Genomic DNA, 15,030 nt, shown 5'->3' on the forward strand with positions numbered 1-15,030 from the left:
TGCAGTGAACAAAATTTACAAAAGTACCTATCCTTGTGGAGCTTACACTGTAATAGAGGAAACATATTAAAATCCCTAAAGAACATAGTACATTAGAAAAGTGTTTAAGTGCTAATGAGAAAAAAATAAATAAGACTTGAAGGTATTGCATGAGGTGGGGGTGCAATGTTATACAAAGTAGGAGCTCTTGAGTAAAACAGCTGAAGAAAGGAAGGAAACAGTGAATCTGGGGGAAGAACGTTCTAGATGGCACAGCAAGTACAAAGGCTAGTGTAAAAATATATCTATCATTTATGAAGAGCCAGATTATGTAAGGCTTTTTAGATTATTGTAAGGACTTTGACTTTGCTCTGACTGAGATGGGAAATTACTGTAGGATTTTGTGGCTATAACGGGATCAGTTTGGCTACTGCGTTGAGAATAGATTGAAGGGGCTAAGTTCACAAACAGCAAGAGCAACCAGAAGAATACAATAATCATTCAGAAAAGTGAAAATGGTGGTTTGGACCAGACTGTAAGCAGTGGGTGTGGTAAGAAATGGTCACATTTTGGACATATTATGAAGGTAAGAACTTCAGTATCTCCAGATGGGTTGGATTGCATGGCATAAGGGGAAAAGAGGACTCTAGGATGATATAAAGCCATAAGACAGGGTGCAAATTCACTGAAACCATGATGATTTTATTTGTACTAGAACATAAAGGATGTGAAGGTGGGAGATGTGCTTGGAAGATGGGTAGGGATAAGAATATAGAAGACCTTATATTTCACGCATATAAACTTGGGCTTTTTCTGATAGAGAGTTGTTGAAATGAGCAGAAATATGTAGTTAGACTTGTTTCAAACAGACTTGTTTCATAACAGTGGTAAAAGTATGCAGAAAATACCAGAGACATACAAACAATTTAGGAGGCTATTACCACATTCAGGAAAGAGTTGTCATACAAATGTTTCTCCAGTCCCTCTACACACTAGAGCAGACATAGGATAGGACAGATATAAGAAAGACTAAGGAGGTAGACTTGGCAGGACTTAATGGTTGTTTGGTTATAGGAAATGAGGATAAAAGAAGAGTTGAGAGTGATACTTGATATGGTTTGGATCTGTGTCCCCACAAAATCTCATGTGGAAATGTAATCCCCAGTGTTGGAGGTGGGGCCTGGTGGAAGGTGATTGGATCATGGGGGCAGATCTTTCATGGGTTGGTGCTGTCCTTGCTATAGTGAGTCAGTTGTTGCAAGATCTGGTTGTGTAAGAGTGTATGGCACCTCCGGCCTGTTGCTCCTGCCTTCCCCATGTCACCTGCCTGCTCCTGCTTGACCTTCCACCATGAGTAAAAGCTCCCCAAGGCCTCCCTAGAAGCCAGCAGATGCACGTGCCATGTGTCCTGTACAGCCTGCAGAACCTTGACCCAGTTAAACATCTTCTTTATAAATTACGCAGCCTTAGGTATTTCTTTCTAGCAACACAAGAATGACCTAACACAATATCCTACCCTAAGTTCTACTTTCAACGACTGCTGGATGGTAGCACCATTTACTGTGACACGAAACACAAGAAGGGGGGAAAGCTCTGGATATTAAAAGGAAAAAAAAAACCCTATGATATGCTAAATATTAACATAGTAAGTTTGAGAAACCCTTGGAATCAGCCTGGGTTCTCAAAGCTAGCCTCTAAGCTAATTTTGTTAATCTTGTCCATGTGGGAAAAGCATCCACTGAATTTGTCTGCACAAGCACTGTGGTTGGTTTGAACACTACATTTCTGTGTAAAATAATTTAATATTTAGACTTTCAGGATCTTGTTTACAGGAGTGTACCTCACCACTTCATCCAACCCTCCAAACTTCTCATTCCCCAGCTTTCTAGCTGACACAAAATTAAGTCCCCAGCCATTCAATGCTAAAGGTCAAACTTAGCCTTACAGTGAATTCCTTGAGCCACGAGTATCTCTGTAAGGTGCCTACTTGAGCAGCAGCAACCCAGCCTCTCTCATGCTGACACTGTCATGGCAACAAGGAAGTGTGTTTTCTCTTCTTTTTAAAATCCAGACTATGTATTTTATTTTTATTTTTATAAAGTTTGAAATATATGGAAGATTAGGCCAGGCACGGTAGCTCATCCCAGCACTTTGGGAGGCCAAGGCAGGAGAATTGCTTGAGCCAGGCAATTCTCAATTGCTTGAGGCCAAGGCAGGAGAATTACTTGAGTTTGAGACCAGCCCAGGCAACATAGCAATACCTCATTTCTACAAAAAAATACACAAAATTAGCTGGGCATGGTGGCACATGGCTGTAGTCCCAGCTACTCCAGAGGCTGAGTTGGGAGGATCACCTGAGCCCAGGGAGTTCGAGGCTGCAGTGAGCTATGATCATGCTACCGCACTAAAGCCTGGGTGACAGAGTTAGACCCCGTCTCAAATACATATGTGTAGAAAGAAAAAAGAAAAGAAGAAAACCCACAGTGGGTGTTTTTAATTTAATCTTTTGCTGACACCTAGTGCCAGAACTCTGCATATTCAGCTACCTGCTCCAAATAAGAAAAAAATAAATAGAATTAACAGGATTTTTAAATTACCATGAATTTGACAAAAAAGATGATTTATTTTAGCAAACAATATTTATCTTATCTTTACATTATACTTTTCACATCATTTCCCACATTTAAATAACAGCCTTTTAAAGTATTCAGACTCCAGGCCTTCTAAATGTCTAAGAATTCAATGTTGAGGCAATTTCTTCCTATTCTCATTTTTGGTTCCCTGCTGGGGGAGTTGCTAAGAGTGCATAGAGGCCCAAGTAGTTCAGAATTTAACTCTTTGTAAGTTTTAAAGCACTTAGAATAAATTACCCTTGGAAATCGTATGGGATGAGTCTGGAGTCCATGATGTTTTCATAACCATGCTTTTCAACCATTCTCAATTTCACATTATGGGTTTACACTAAACAGCAAACATTTAGCCTTTCATGTAATTATTATAAGTGCTCATTTCTAAAGAGGAATGAATTTGTAAATAAAGGGAGGGAAGAGTGACTTCTTATGGTATGAAATAATTTTGAGGAGAAACACGATTTGTATATACATCATTACAAATAGGGCTTAAACTATTTGTGGTAACTAAAACTTGTGGGCAGAAAAAGAATTCAGGAGGATTACATCTGTGTTTGATGGTGTTATAGCTACAGAGGCAAAGGAAGAAATGAAAATGTAAGGTTTGTAAAAATGAATGAACCAGTTTTCTGCCTGAATCTGCATCTATTGGCTGTGTGAACTTAGTTGTGTGAGCCTCAGTTTCCTCATCATCGCTAAACTAGAGATGATGATGATAATGTGCTTGCCTTATAGGGTTGCTGTAAGGATTGAAGTATTCTACAGAATTTCTGACACATGGCAAGTGCTCAATAAACAATAGCAGTAATAGCAGCATTAAAAATAACTAGGCTTACCCCAATGCCTCCTCTTATGGAGTCTAATGCTGTCAAAAGAAGGGGGCTCCTGTTGTAAATGTTCCAGAGCACCTTGGAAAGTAACTATGACCACCTCAGCTTCAGTACAAGATGCCACAGATCCAAGGTCAAGTGGCCCCTGGGAGGTCATAGAGGCATGTTTCCAGAGGGCACTTGAAATCAGTATGAACAGTCAGTCTTACTCAAGAGCAGAGAAACAGGGTAATAAAGTCTAGATTCTTTAACCTTGCCTCACTGCCCATTCACTGCCCTGTCCTTCAAAGAAACAAAACTGCTTTCTGTGGAACAAAGTGGCTAATATAAGATAGGCTCAGACTAACTTAGGTTTGAATTCAAACTCTACCACTACCCAACTGTTCCACTATGTACAAGCTAATCTTGTACACAGTCTTGTACATAATCTTAGATCAGAGAAGCTAATCTTCTCTGAGCCTTAATTCCTTCATTTGTAAAATTGGAAATAATAATAATGATACCTAACTCAAGGTTATTGCTAGGATTAAATGAAATGATGTGTGTAAATCACTTTGCACAGTGCCTGGCAAATAATCTGTAATCAAGAAATTATTATCAGGCTGGGCGTGGTGGCTCACACCTGTATACGTAGCACTTTGGGAGGCTGAGGCAAGTAGATTGCCTGAGCACAGGAGTTGAAGGCCAGTCTGGGCAATATGGTGAAACCCCATCTCTACTAAAAAATACAACAAGAACAAAAAAATTACCCAGGGATTCTGGCGTGCACCTGTAGCCCCAGCTACTGGGGAAGCTGAGGCAGGAGAATCGCTTGAACCCAGGAGGCAGAGGTTGCAGTGAGCTGAGATTGCACCACTGCACTCCAGCCTGGGCGACAGAGCAACTGTCTCCAAAACAAAACAAAACAAAACAAAACAAAACAAAACAAAAGACAAGATAAATTACTATCATTGCATGATTAAATCATCCGACTTGCCACCATATCAAATATGGCCTTGATATTGAGACTAGCTTGGCAATTTCAAATGGATTTTAATAATCTGAAAAGCCTGTCTTACATGTCATTTCTTTCTATGGTTTAAACCTGATCATAATCACCATTTGTTAAACACCTACCATACGCTGGGTACTTACGCACTTTTTCTTACTTAATCTTCACATCAGATATGGCCTTGATATTGAGACTAGCTTGGCAATTTCAAATGGATTTTAATAATCTGAGAAGCATGTCTTACATGTCATTTCTTTCTGTGGCTTAAACCTGATCATAATCACCATTTGTTAAACACTTACCATATGCTGGATTCTTAGGCACTTTTTCTTACTTAATCTTCACAATACCTTCACAATTTCTTACTTAATCTATTAATATTTTCCCTTCACACATGATGAAAGGGAAGCTCAGAGAAGGTAAGAAGTAACCTGCCTCAGGCTACATATGCAGCACAGCCAATGGTTGAACCTGGCATGGATGTTGCTGGCCCCTGATTTTGTGTATTGCAGTTCAGATCTTTGTAAAAACACATTCCATGGCCTCCTACAGCCTCCAGGGGAAAAGTCAAACCCCTTAGCTTATTACTCAAGGCTTTTCCCTATGGTTCGAGCCCCTACCGATTCCTCTGGCCTCCTTGCCTACTGCCTAATCACCTTCTCCAGGAAATCTTCCCTGATACCCTTCCTAAGTCTCCCATAAAACCCTGGCTGATATCTGTATCACAGGATGTGCCACGCTACACTGTAAGTGTTGATTGTATTGCCTATATTCCTCAAAAATGCTGGTAAAGTGCTTGGCACAGAGTAGGAATTCAATAAATGTGTGATAAATGAATGAGTGGATACATTAATGAATATCAAGCAAGAAAGCCCCAAATAATGTCCTACCGCTTTATAGAACAGTGGTGCTTAAAGTGTGGTCCCTGGGCCAGCAACAACAGTGTCATCTGGGAACTTAGATATGCAAATGATAGATCCTGACCCAGACCTACTGAATAAAAAATTCTGGGGTTGAGACCTGGCTGTCTGTGGTTTCACATCACCTCCAGGTGATTCTGATGTACATATATTAGGAGTATAGGGGTATAGTTATTATTAGCACTAATTCTTTAAATTTATTTGGTACTTGATAGATTACAAAATAATTTTCTAACTACTATCTTTCAAATCAAGGATGAAATGGAGAGGGAAAAATTGTTAAGGAATTCAGATCTATTTTAAACACATCCCTATTTAGTACGCCTCTCAGTTCTGAGAAACTAACTTTGTCAGCAGTCACACATGGAAAAGGAAATTTGTGTCTTTGTAGGAGTGTCTGCCTGGCCAGGTTGGGGTAGTGTCCTCTGTGGTCAGCAGCACCTCTAGTGAAATCTCATTGGTTGGATGAAGGATTCCAGGTGAGCAAAATTGAATGTGATTAAATTCTCATTGAGGCTGTAGGAAAGCTAAAGCTATAGGAAGAAAGGCTTACTCATGTAGGGGATAAGGGATATACGAGTATTTTTTAGTGCTTTATGCAGACATGATGTTTCCGTAAGTGAAAGAAGCCATTCACAAATTTATCTGAACCGATTGTTAGTTTACAAAAAAAAAAAAAAAAAGTTCTTTAACTCTCTCCAGAAAAAAAAAAACTGTGAAAGACACTAAAATGTTAATAGCAATTTTCTCCAAGTAGTGGGATTATACTTTTATTTTATAATTTTTTTTGCAAATAACATTATTTTTATGAGAAAAAGATAATAATAAAGGTATAAAATTGGTTTTGTGTACTGGGGGAGCCTGACATACAGAACTAATGATTAACTAATGATTGGTGTAGCTGGAGGCAGGATTTGAAAGAGAAGATTGGAATCTTAGAGGGTAGGAGCTAGAAAGAATCCAGGACAATTTAGCTGATATCAATGGGGCCCCTAAAGCATTGAAATAAGATTTCTGTAGGCAAAGATTGAGGACACTACTGGCTCAAGCTTTCTGGTAATTCAAGAGCAACTTCTAGCAAAAGAGAAGGCAAGAGTCTGGATGGAAAATAGATAGCCATGTATAGAAAATAGATGGATAGCCATGGGTTTTTTCCCAGGACCTAGAAGGCAAGAGGGCTCATTTGGAGAGTGAAAAGTTAGGGTAAAATATCCCAGGCAGTTGGTGGCTCCAAGGATTGCAACTTAAGGAGGTAACAACTTGAAAACAAGAAAGGGATAAGTAAGCAACTGGCACCTGTAGCAAACATCCAGCACTTTAAACTTGTGCCAAACTAATTTCACAAAATGAGATTATGGTCCTATTACTTGTATTATCTGCATATAGTGCACACACTGTGGTTTCTTTACACTATGGTAAAAATGGGTTGTGTTCTTTAAAATAATACCTGAGCAATACTTTGGAGAGGAGGTTGATGCAGAATTAAAGCAAAAGTTGTGAATCTCGAGGGCATGATCTCTAGAGAAGTCCTTCATTCCCCTCTTCCCATATTCAAGCCTTTGGAGTGGAAAATTATTACTTGAGCAGTTTCTATTTATTGAGCAATTAGTATTTGGAAGGCTAAATGCTTTGAATTGATTTCTCATTTATTCTTTACGAGTTAGATACTGCTATTATGCCCAACTTTACCAATGAAGGAATGGAGGTGTAGCTTGCAAAAGGGCAGTGTTAGGACTGTCTGGCTCTGAAGCCCAAATTCCTTCTAAAACACTTCCCTGCATTTGTTAGTCCTGAAAATACCCTAAAGCAAGTAACAATCACTATGAAATGCTAAAATTAGTAATACCTACTGTGAGGTTATAAAGTGATATGGTCATACTGCATTGGTGGGAATGTGAATTGGTGTGACCTTTCTGAAGGACAATTTGGCAATACTTACCAGAAGAATTTTAAGTGCAAGTGCCTTTTGTTTCAATTATTGAATTACTAGAAATTCACCCTAAACATTAACTGACAATGATATATGTCCAAGGCGTTTAGTGCAAAAACCCAGAAGCAATCAGCGTCCTTCAAAGGGGAGCTGGCTAATTAACTTACGATACTGTCATGCAATAAAAATTAAGAAGGCCAGGCATGGTGGCTCATGCCTGTAATCCCAGCACTTTGGGAGGCCAAGTTGGGAGGATCCCTTGAGCTCAGGAGTTGGAGACCACCATGGGCAACATAGTAAGACTCCATCTCTATTTTTAAAAATAAATACATTAAATTAAATTAGCTGTGTGTGGTGGCATGCACCTGTAGTCCTAGCTACTCAGAAGGCTGAGGTGCGAGGATCACTTGAGTACAGGAGGTCGAGGCTGCAGTGAGCTATGATCATGCTACTGCCCTCCAGCTTGGGTAACAGAGGGAGACACTGTCTTAAAAAAAAAATAAATTAAATTTTAAAAAGCAAGTTACAGAATAGTGTGTATAGTGTGATTACTTTTGTAGTGCAGTAATTTTTAAATATATATATAGAAGGTAGATTGATATACTGACATGTGAATAATGTTCCCTCCAAAAAAAACATAAGAAGCTTCTAACAATAAATACCTTTGTGAAGAGTGACTGAATTATTATTTTCGTGCCACTTGCAGATATTTGAGCTTTTAAAATTTTGTTCCCCCCATGTTTGCTATTTTTAAAAAATTAACACTTCATTAAATCTTTTAAATAAAAACCAAATAGCATTTATTGAGGCTTTATAATGTGCAAGGGACTATGCTAAGCCCCATTTTCACATTAACTTCTTATCTCCTTTTTACAGGTGAGGAGTTAGAGGCTCAGACAAGTGAAATCACTTGCTTGGAGACACAGAGCTAGAATGTGGGGGAGCTGCAATTTTAATGTACTTCTGTCTCATTTCAGAGCCCTAGGTCTCAACTGCCAGGCCACACTCTTCTAGTTGCTCTTTATACCCTCATTGCTTAATGAGAGTACACTGAAAACAACTGGAGTCTAATGAGATAATGTATGTGAAAATACTTTTCTAAGTATAGAGATGTTTGGGTAGGGCAGGCAGGGGTAGGGAATTTGTTTAAATTGGGCAGACCTGTCCACTGACCCCTAGACAGTCAGGATTTTTAGATCAACAACTTTCTTTTGTTCCTCCTTTAAAAATATTATAAAGTTATATTTACTTCCTTTTTCCCCTGATTATTGTTTATAAATTAAAATAATATGGAGAAATAAAAGCTATTTCATAATAGTCCTCACCCATAATTACTTTGTTTCAGATTTGAATGGCTATGTAATTATTACACACCCGCGTTTTACATAAACAGTAGCAACTAGACATTTGTTCAGTATCTTGCTTTTTCAGCCCTACAGTATACCTTGGCCATCTTTTTATACAAGCACTTACAAATCTACTTTTCTCTTTTAAAGTAGCTGCATAATATCCTGCAGGTAGGTAGGTTGGTAGATAGATAGATAGATGATAGATAATAGATAGAGAGCTATAAACTTTTAAAAATCACCTGCTGAAGGACATTTAAGCTTCTCCCAATTGTTTGATTTCCTAATCAATGCTGTAATAAATACCCTTCCTAAGAAAGTTTAGAAGGATCTTTAGACTGAGTGTGATATTTGTCCACTGTAGTTGACGAGAGTGACCCCACAGGACGCTGTACTGAGGGGAGGAGTATGTTTCACTGCATGGAGAAACAAAGAGCTCTCTCCTAAGCATGACGAACACATTCAGAGATATTAGGATTGCCAACAGGTGGGATGACCTGAAAAAGAACTCCTTGTTTTGACAGTTTAGTAATAGAGCAAAGACTTGCCACGATTGCTCAACACTGGCTGGATCAGAAAAGGAATTTCCAGACTCAGTTACAAGCACGCTGGTGGAGGGCTGTGAATCCCACCAGACAGTCTGGAGACAGCTAGACAGGGAGATGAGCAGCAGAGCTCCAAATCAGGCAACAGCACGTGTGAAAGGAGCAGTGACCTGTGGGGAAACTCATAACTCACAGACCAAACCTCTTCCAGCAGAGGGCAGTGCCTCTGATATGAGACAGGGCCCAGGCCAGCTGGAGCCAGAGCGGGGAACTTCGCTGGAGAGATAGCACCGGCCTGAGGTCAAGGAGAAACTGAACTAAACTCTCCTTTGAAGACTGTAAGTGACATTGGGGAATACTCAGGGAGGGACAGTGGGACCTCACACTACTGTGATTCGTCTGTGTTCTAATGTTTAACAATTTAGGCTGAGTAATCTCTTTTTATAGAGTTTGACCATTTAGGGCTTGCAAGTAAGGGAATTTGGAGTCATTTTTGCTAGGCTGGCCACCGAGTCTCGCAGGTTTCTGGGTACATGCTTGAACTGAAAAGAAAGTGACATACCTAAAGTACAGCCTAGACTCCTGGCCCTGGGGATCTGTGGATTCGACACAAAGTTTACAAATAGAAAGCTTGCAAAGGGAAATATAGTCGGAAGTAACAATTTTATCTAAAAATAGAAACTTAGAATCTAACACCAGAGTTACTACTTGCTTTTGAATTTCAAAGACTACAAAGGATGGCCTTTAAAACAAAACTTCAGCATGTAAGAGCCAGCCAAGCAAATCGTTATACATACAGATAATCAACGATTAAAATAAATTACTCTTTAGGTCTAAACCGTTTCCAATCAAATCTTTCCTGAATATTGGTTACCTTTTCTGCCGTGTAGTGGTTGGAATCAAATGAGAACATAGCTGAGCAGAGTACCATAAAGTCTACTTCTAATGCTGCTGTTTTCGAGTCTTGTGATTTTTTTTTTTTTTAAGTGACTTTAGTATTCGCTGTTAAAGTCAAGGCGGGTCTACCACACGGTAAAAGTACTGTGTATGTTTGTCAGGCACGGCTAAGTAAAACGCACTGCGTCCGAAGTCTAAGGGTAGTTTGCATGCATCTCTCAGCAAAATAGCAAGTGGAAGGAATACCAGCAAGGAGAATAAACTTTCTGGGCTGTTTGATTGCCCCTGTAACTTCTAGTCCAGGGATGTTTGGCGTTCTCCCGGTCGCTAGATTATTAGCCCGCAGTCCCGCACCGGCCAGGGAGCGGCTCAAGTCCTAGAGCCGGGCGGCTGGAGGCTGCGGGGCGGAGGCGCTTCTACGGGTTTGGGGGTGGGATGGTCCGCGGCAGCCGCGGGCAAGTAAGGACTGACGCCGCAGGTTCCCAGAGGCCTGTTGCCGAGGCCGGAGTCCCGACCCGAAACCGTCCCTGGCCGGCGCGCTCGCTCAGCAGGGCGCGGCCCCAGAGCCACCCGGCTCGCCCCGAAGAGGTGGGACTTTCCCCACCGGAAGTGATCCCGTCCAGTCTCGGGGAACTGGGGCACCTCAGCCAGTGTGTCAGGGAAACCCTTCCGGGTGTGTGCTGGGGGGGTGGGGGGTGAGTGAGAAAAAAAAGAGGTGGGTTCGCCTGGAGTCCCTGCGGCCGCCGCCGGACGGCCCCCGCCCCTTTCCCCGCCGCGAGCAGCAGCGCTGGGGCAGCGGAGAGACAGAGGAGCCAGCGGGTGGCCATGGCCTTGGCCTGACAGAGCCTCCCCGGCGGCCGGGCGGGTGCGGACGGCGGGGTAAGCGGCGGTAGCCTGATCCGGGTGGGAGCCGGCGGCCGGCACCGCAGGTTCGGGGCGGGGGTCAGCCGGGTAATGTGCATCCTTCTCCCCTTCACAGGCCGGACGACCCCCGCGGGAGCCGGGGCCCAGAAACCCGCCCGGGCAGCAGTAACTGGAACGGAGCCCGCAGGCCTGGGCCGGCTGGGCTGCGCGAGCTGGAAGCGGGGTCCCCGGGCCCCTTTGTGTGAAGGGCGGGGGAGGGTTGCGGGCAGCCCCGGGCTGCGGGCTACTCTGACGTCCGCCTCGCCGCGGGGTCCCCTCGTCGCGGCCCCCACCCTTTCCTTCCCGGGGGCACGCGCGCCACCCTAGCCGGGCTTTTCCCAGACTCGCCCTCCTCCCCACGCCCCCTGCTCGGGCCGCAGTTCCTATAGGAAGGGCATTACCATCCCTTCCCCACCCTCCCTGACTCTACGCTCTTTCCCCTCCCCCTCCTGTAACTTCCTCTTCTTCCCTGGTTGGGCCCTCTGCTCCTCTGCACTCTCCTCCCCAGTTCGCAGATTTCCGCCCACCTTCCGCCTAGTCTAGCCGCGCCACAGCTAGCGGGGTGATCTTTCCCCCCTTCTGGTAGGAGTTGGTGAAGGTGAGACTCATGAGGGAATACAAGGTAGTGGTGTTAGGGAGCGGAGGGGTTGGCAAATCTGCCCTTACTGTGCAGTTTGTCACTGGGACTTTCATTGAGAAATATGACCCCACCATTGAAGATTTCTACCGCAAAGAGATCGAAGTGGACTCTTCCCCCTCCGTGCTGGAAATTCTGGACACCGCAGGAACTGAGCAGTTTGCCTCCATGAGAGATCTCTACATCAAAAACGGCCAGGGTTTCATCCTGGTTTATAGCCTGGTTAATCAACAGTCTTTTCAGGTAACCAAACCAAGTCTCGTAATTTGTTAGAAGGGGGTGTGGTAATCCGACATCGACTTCTGGGTTGCTTGAAACGTGCATTAATGACTGTGTTTTGCTTTTGAAAGTTAGACATGACGCATTTTTGAGGTTACTCCAGGCATGGAAGACTATCGGGTTGTTTCTATAGAGCATAGTAAAGTAATAAGCGTCAACAAATATTTTAAAGCTATTTTTAAGTGAAAGAAAAGTGAAAAAAATGTCTGTGTATATTTCGCCTGGAATATAACCTTCTGAAGTTGCTTGCTCAATTCAACAAGTATTGATTAACTCACTCAACAAAACATCTAACGAATAATCTCGGGTAAATAGAGCACTTGGAAAAAATTATTTGGAGCCGATTATCTGTTGCACAGATAAGTCCTGTCTGTCCCACCCACACCTTCCCCTCCCACCCCGCAACACCCCCTCCCGCTGCCCTCCCCTTCTCTCTCAAGTTTCTCAACTAGATTCATAAATCTTAGTGTTGCAAAATGAAGAACTCAAGACCTGCCTTCTAGGCATTTTACTTAATTACTTGGGGCGTGTAGTAGGAAGGAAAGTTACTAATAGAAAAGACTAGTACCTAGAATTAATAACCAACAAAAATCAGGGATGACTCCTTTTCTGCAGTTGATCCAAATTGTTTCTGGTAACTGCCTGTATTTACAGAAAATACGTGGGTCTGGGAACACTGAACAAGTGCAGATTTCTTACTCCGGCTGGGTGGCCAAACTGGATGTGGTCCAATCTCTTAGAAAATCTGTCTTGTCCTTCACTGGGAAACAGACTGAAGGTTTAACGTTATTTTAGGAGATGCGATGTATGTTTCTATTTATTCCTTGAAAATAAATAACCTCATATTGACCCATTATATTGACCTCCATTGATTTAGGAAATGGATATATTTTTTCTGCATTTAAAGGTATGCGCTTAATGTAGCTTACTTAAGAGACCTTAAGTGCTTCATCCAATACAATGTGCTAATTCCACTTTCTTTAGTATTTTAAATTAAAGTACTATAGTGAACTTTTCCAGTAACCTGATAGAACAACTTCAGAGATTTTTTTTTTAAGATGATAAATTCTGGGGAAATAAATCAAAGCTATTGAGACCAAACTAAATTCACTTTATGTGGGCGTAAATTCCCAAACAATAGTATCATAAAAGCATTTTCCCCCAGAAAGTACCAAAGTACTGAAGGTGCTCTCTGACAGGCATTTTTTTCCCTAAAGGATCCTCAGGAGATTTGTTATTCTATCAGCTTACTCTCTGGAGGCTGAGAGTCTTTTGAAGGGTGTTTCATAAGATTTCTGTTATATCCATTTCTGTTGTAGACATGAATTGGGAGTGAAAAACTGTGCCATTATTTCAGTGGAGATGTAAACTCCTTTGAGCCCAAATGCCATAAGTTTGGATTTTCAGCTGAATTTATGTTTCCATAAAGACAACGGGAAATAAGCGTAACCTAGAAGACTGAGTTGATACATGATCAAACCAAATTGATGTAAATATCAAATAACTATATTTTTATAGATTTTCATAGTCCCTTGCTTTCCCGTAGACCCACATGTGAATATTCTGTGCTTACTGTGACTTCCAATTAAACATACATTTTCTATTTAAGGCAAACTTTTAAAATTATGAAATATTACAAAAAATGGTGATTTTTATAATTAAATCTATAATATTGTCTTAAATCAATACTTACTCCCACCTCCCAAAATTGATGCTACTGGAGGATTGCTAACGCTCTTATGTTTTGTAATTCGTTGTAACTACTTGGAAAGAGTAATACGCATGGGAGAACAATCAAGCAGTAAAAACAAACACAGGCAAAAAAAAGAAAGAAAGAAAGAAAACAAACAAACAAACAAAAAAAAACTGTCTTCTTCCCACCCAGACTCCCCTTGCACTGTCCTTCCCAGGAGTTACTAACTGTTACAGTAGTTTCTAGCGAATTTAAGTGTATTTTAAGGTGTTTGATTTTACTGGAATAAATGCATACCATTCAGTTTAAAATAAAACATTTAAGTGTATCCATCTGGTTGTAACGCTTTTCTTCTAGGCATTACAGAGTGGTTTTTGTTCCCACTTAAAACACTTTCACTCAAGCCCTCTTGCTACATGGCTAGAAATGCATAGATGCTGCAATCCTGTGCTAGGATAACAGGTGTTACAAGGAGTGATGACAAGCAGGCAGGTTTAGGGAGATGGCCAAACATCCTTATGTACGAATGGATTAATCATTTGGAAACTTGCTTTTTAAATCAGTATAGACTGGGGGTGGGTAAAAGTGATTATATGAGTCAAGGTTAGTGTGCAACCCATGTTTTATATTCCTGACAAACCCAGCAGGTAGGGTCTGTGAAAATTATCTAGTTCTTACTCCTGTGGACAAAATGGTGACATTTTCTCTGTTTAGGTGTGATTTCATTTTGGATTCAGCTTTGTATACTCACTGAGGTATGACTTTTTGTAATACTGTAATATTTCTGTTATGGTTATACAAACAGCATAATGTTTTTCTTTCTCTTTGTGATTGCTTGAATAGGATATCAAGCCAATGAGAGATCAAATTGTCAGAGTGAAGAGATATGAAAAAGTCCCACTAATCCTAGTAGGAAATAAAGTGGATCTGGAACCAGAAAGAGAGGTTATGTCTTCAGAAGGCAGAGCTCTGGCTCAAGAATGGGGCTGTCCTTTCATGGAGACATCGGCAAAAAGTAAATCAATGGTGGATGAACTTTTTGCTGAGATCGTCAGGCAAATGAACTATTCATCCCTGCCTGAGAAGCAAGATCAGTGTTGTACAACTTGCGTCGTCCAGTAAAAAAGATAACCTCAATCATGGCCATACCGAGCAGGTTAGTTTTTGATGGAACTGTGTGAATCAGGTAGTGTTTTGTTTTTTGATCAAGTATAACAAAAAGCTGGTTGGTGTTAATACACATGGCACTGTCTTAAATTTCTTTGTTTTTAAAATAACATTTTCCATCACACAAAATAGTCAACATTCAATGAAGAAAATTTTTTTAAATGCAGATAAGCAAAGCGTAGGTAAAAAATTGCTTATATTCCCATCACCAAGATTTTAAGTGAGTTATTGTTCTTCCTTCTCTGCTTTATTGGTAACATTTCTTTGGGTTGAGTTAAACCAT

At 41.3% G+C, this 15,030-nt stretch overlaps 1 protein-coding gene across 2 annotated transcripts; it reads left to right on the forward strand.

Moving 5' to 3' along the window:
* The first annotated feature begins 9,437 nt into the window (after positions 1–9,437).
* LOC105481430 (RAP2C, member of RAS oncogene family) lies at positions 9,438–14,736 on the forward strand. Of its 2 annotated transcripts, none has more exons than XM_011741047.3 (3): positions 9,438–9,509; positions 11,048–11,851; positions 14,424–14,736. In XM_011741047.3, the coding sequence occupies exons 2-3, from the start codon at positions 11,579–11,581 to the stop codon at positions 14,700–14,702; spliced, it is 552 nt and encodes a 183-aa protein (XP_011739349.1). In that variant the 5' UTR covers positions 9,438–9,509; positions 11,048–11,578; the 3' UTR covers positions 14,703–14,736. The 2 variants fall into 2 exon arrangements, with proteins under 2 accessions (XP_011739349.1, XP_011739350.1); XM_011741048.3 differs by lacking the exon at positions 9,438–9,509 and adding an exon at positions 10,750–10,947.
* The last annotated feature ends 294 nt before the right edge of the window (positions 14,737–15,030 follow it).

The sequence above is a fragment of the Macaca nemestrina genome, chromosome X (assembly GCF_043159975.1).
Source record: "Macaca nemestrina isolate mMacNem1 chromosome X, mMacNem.hap1, whole genome shotgun sequence".
Lineage (NCBI taxonomy): Eukaryota > Metazoa > Chordata > Mammalia > Primates > Cercopithecidae > Macaca > Macaca nemestrina.

Bases quoted from the DNA above. Each gene is read 5' to 3' on its own strand.
- LOC105481430 (XM_011741047.3), top strand. From the start codon at position 11,579: ATGAGGGAATACAAGGTAGTGGTGTTAGGGAGCGGAGGGGTTGGCAAA. The intron at 11,852-14,423 runs GTAACCAAACCA...TTGCTTGAATAG, and splicing joins TTAATCAACAGTCTTTTCAG to GATATCAAGCCAATGAGAGA.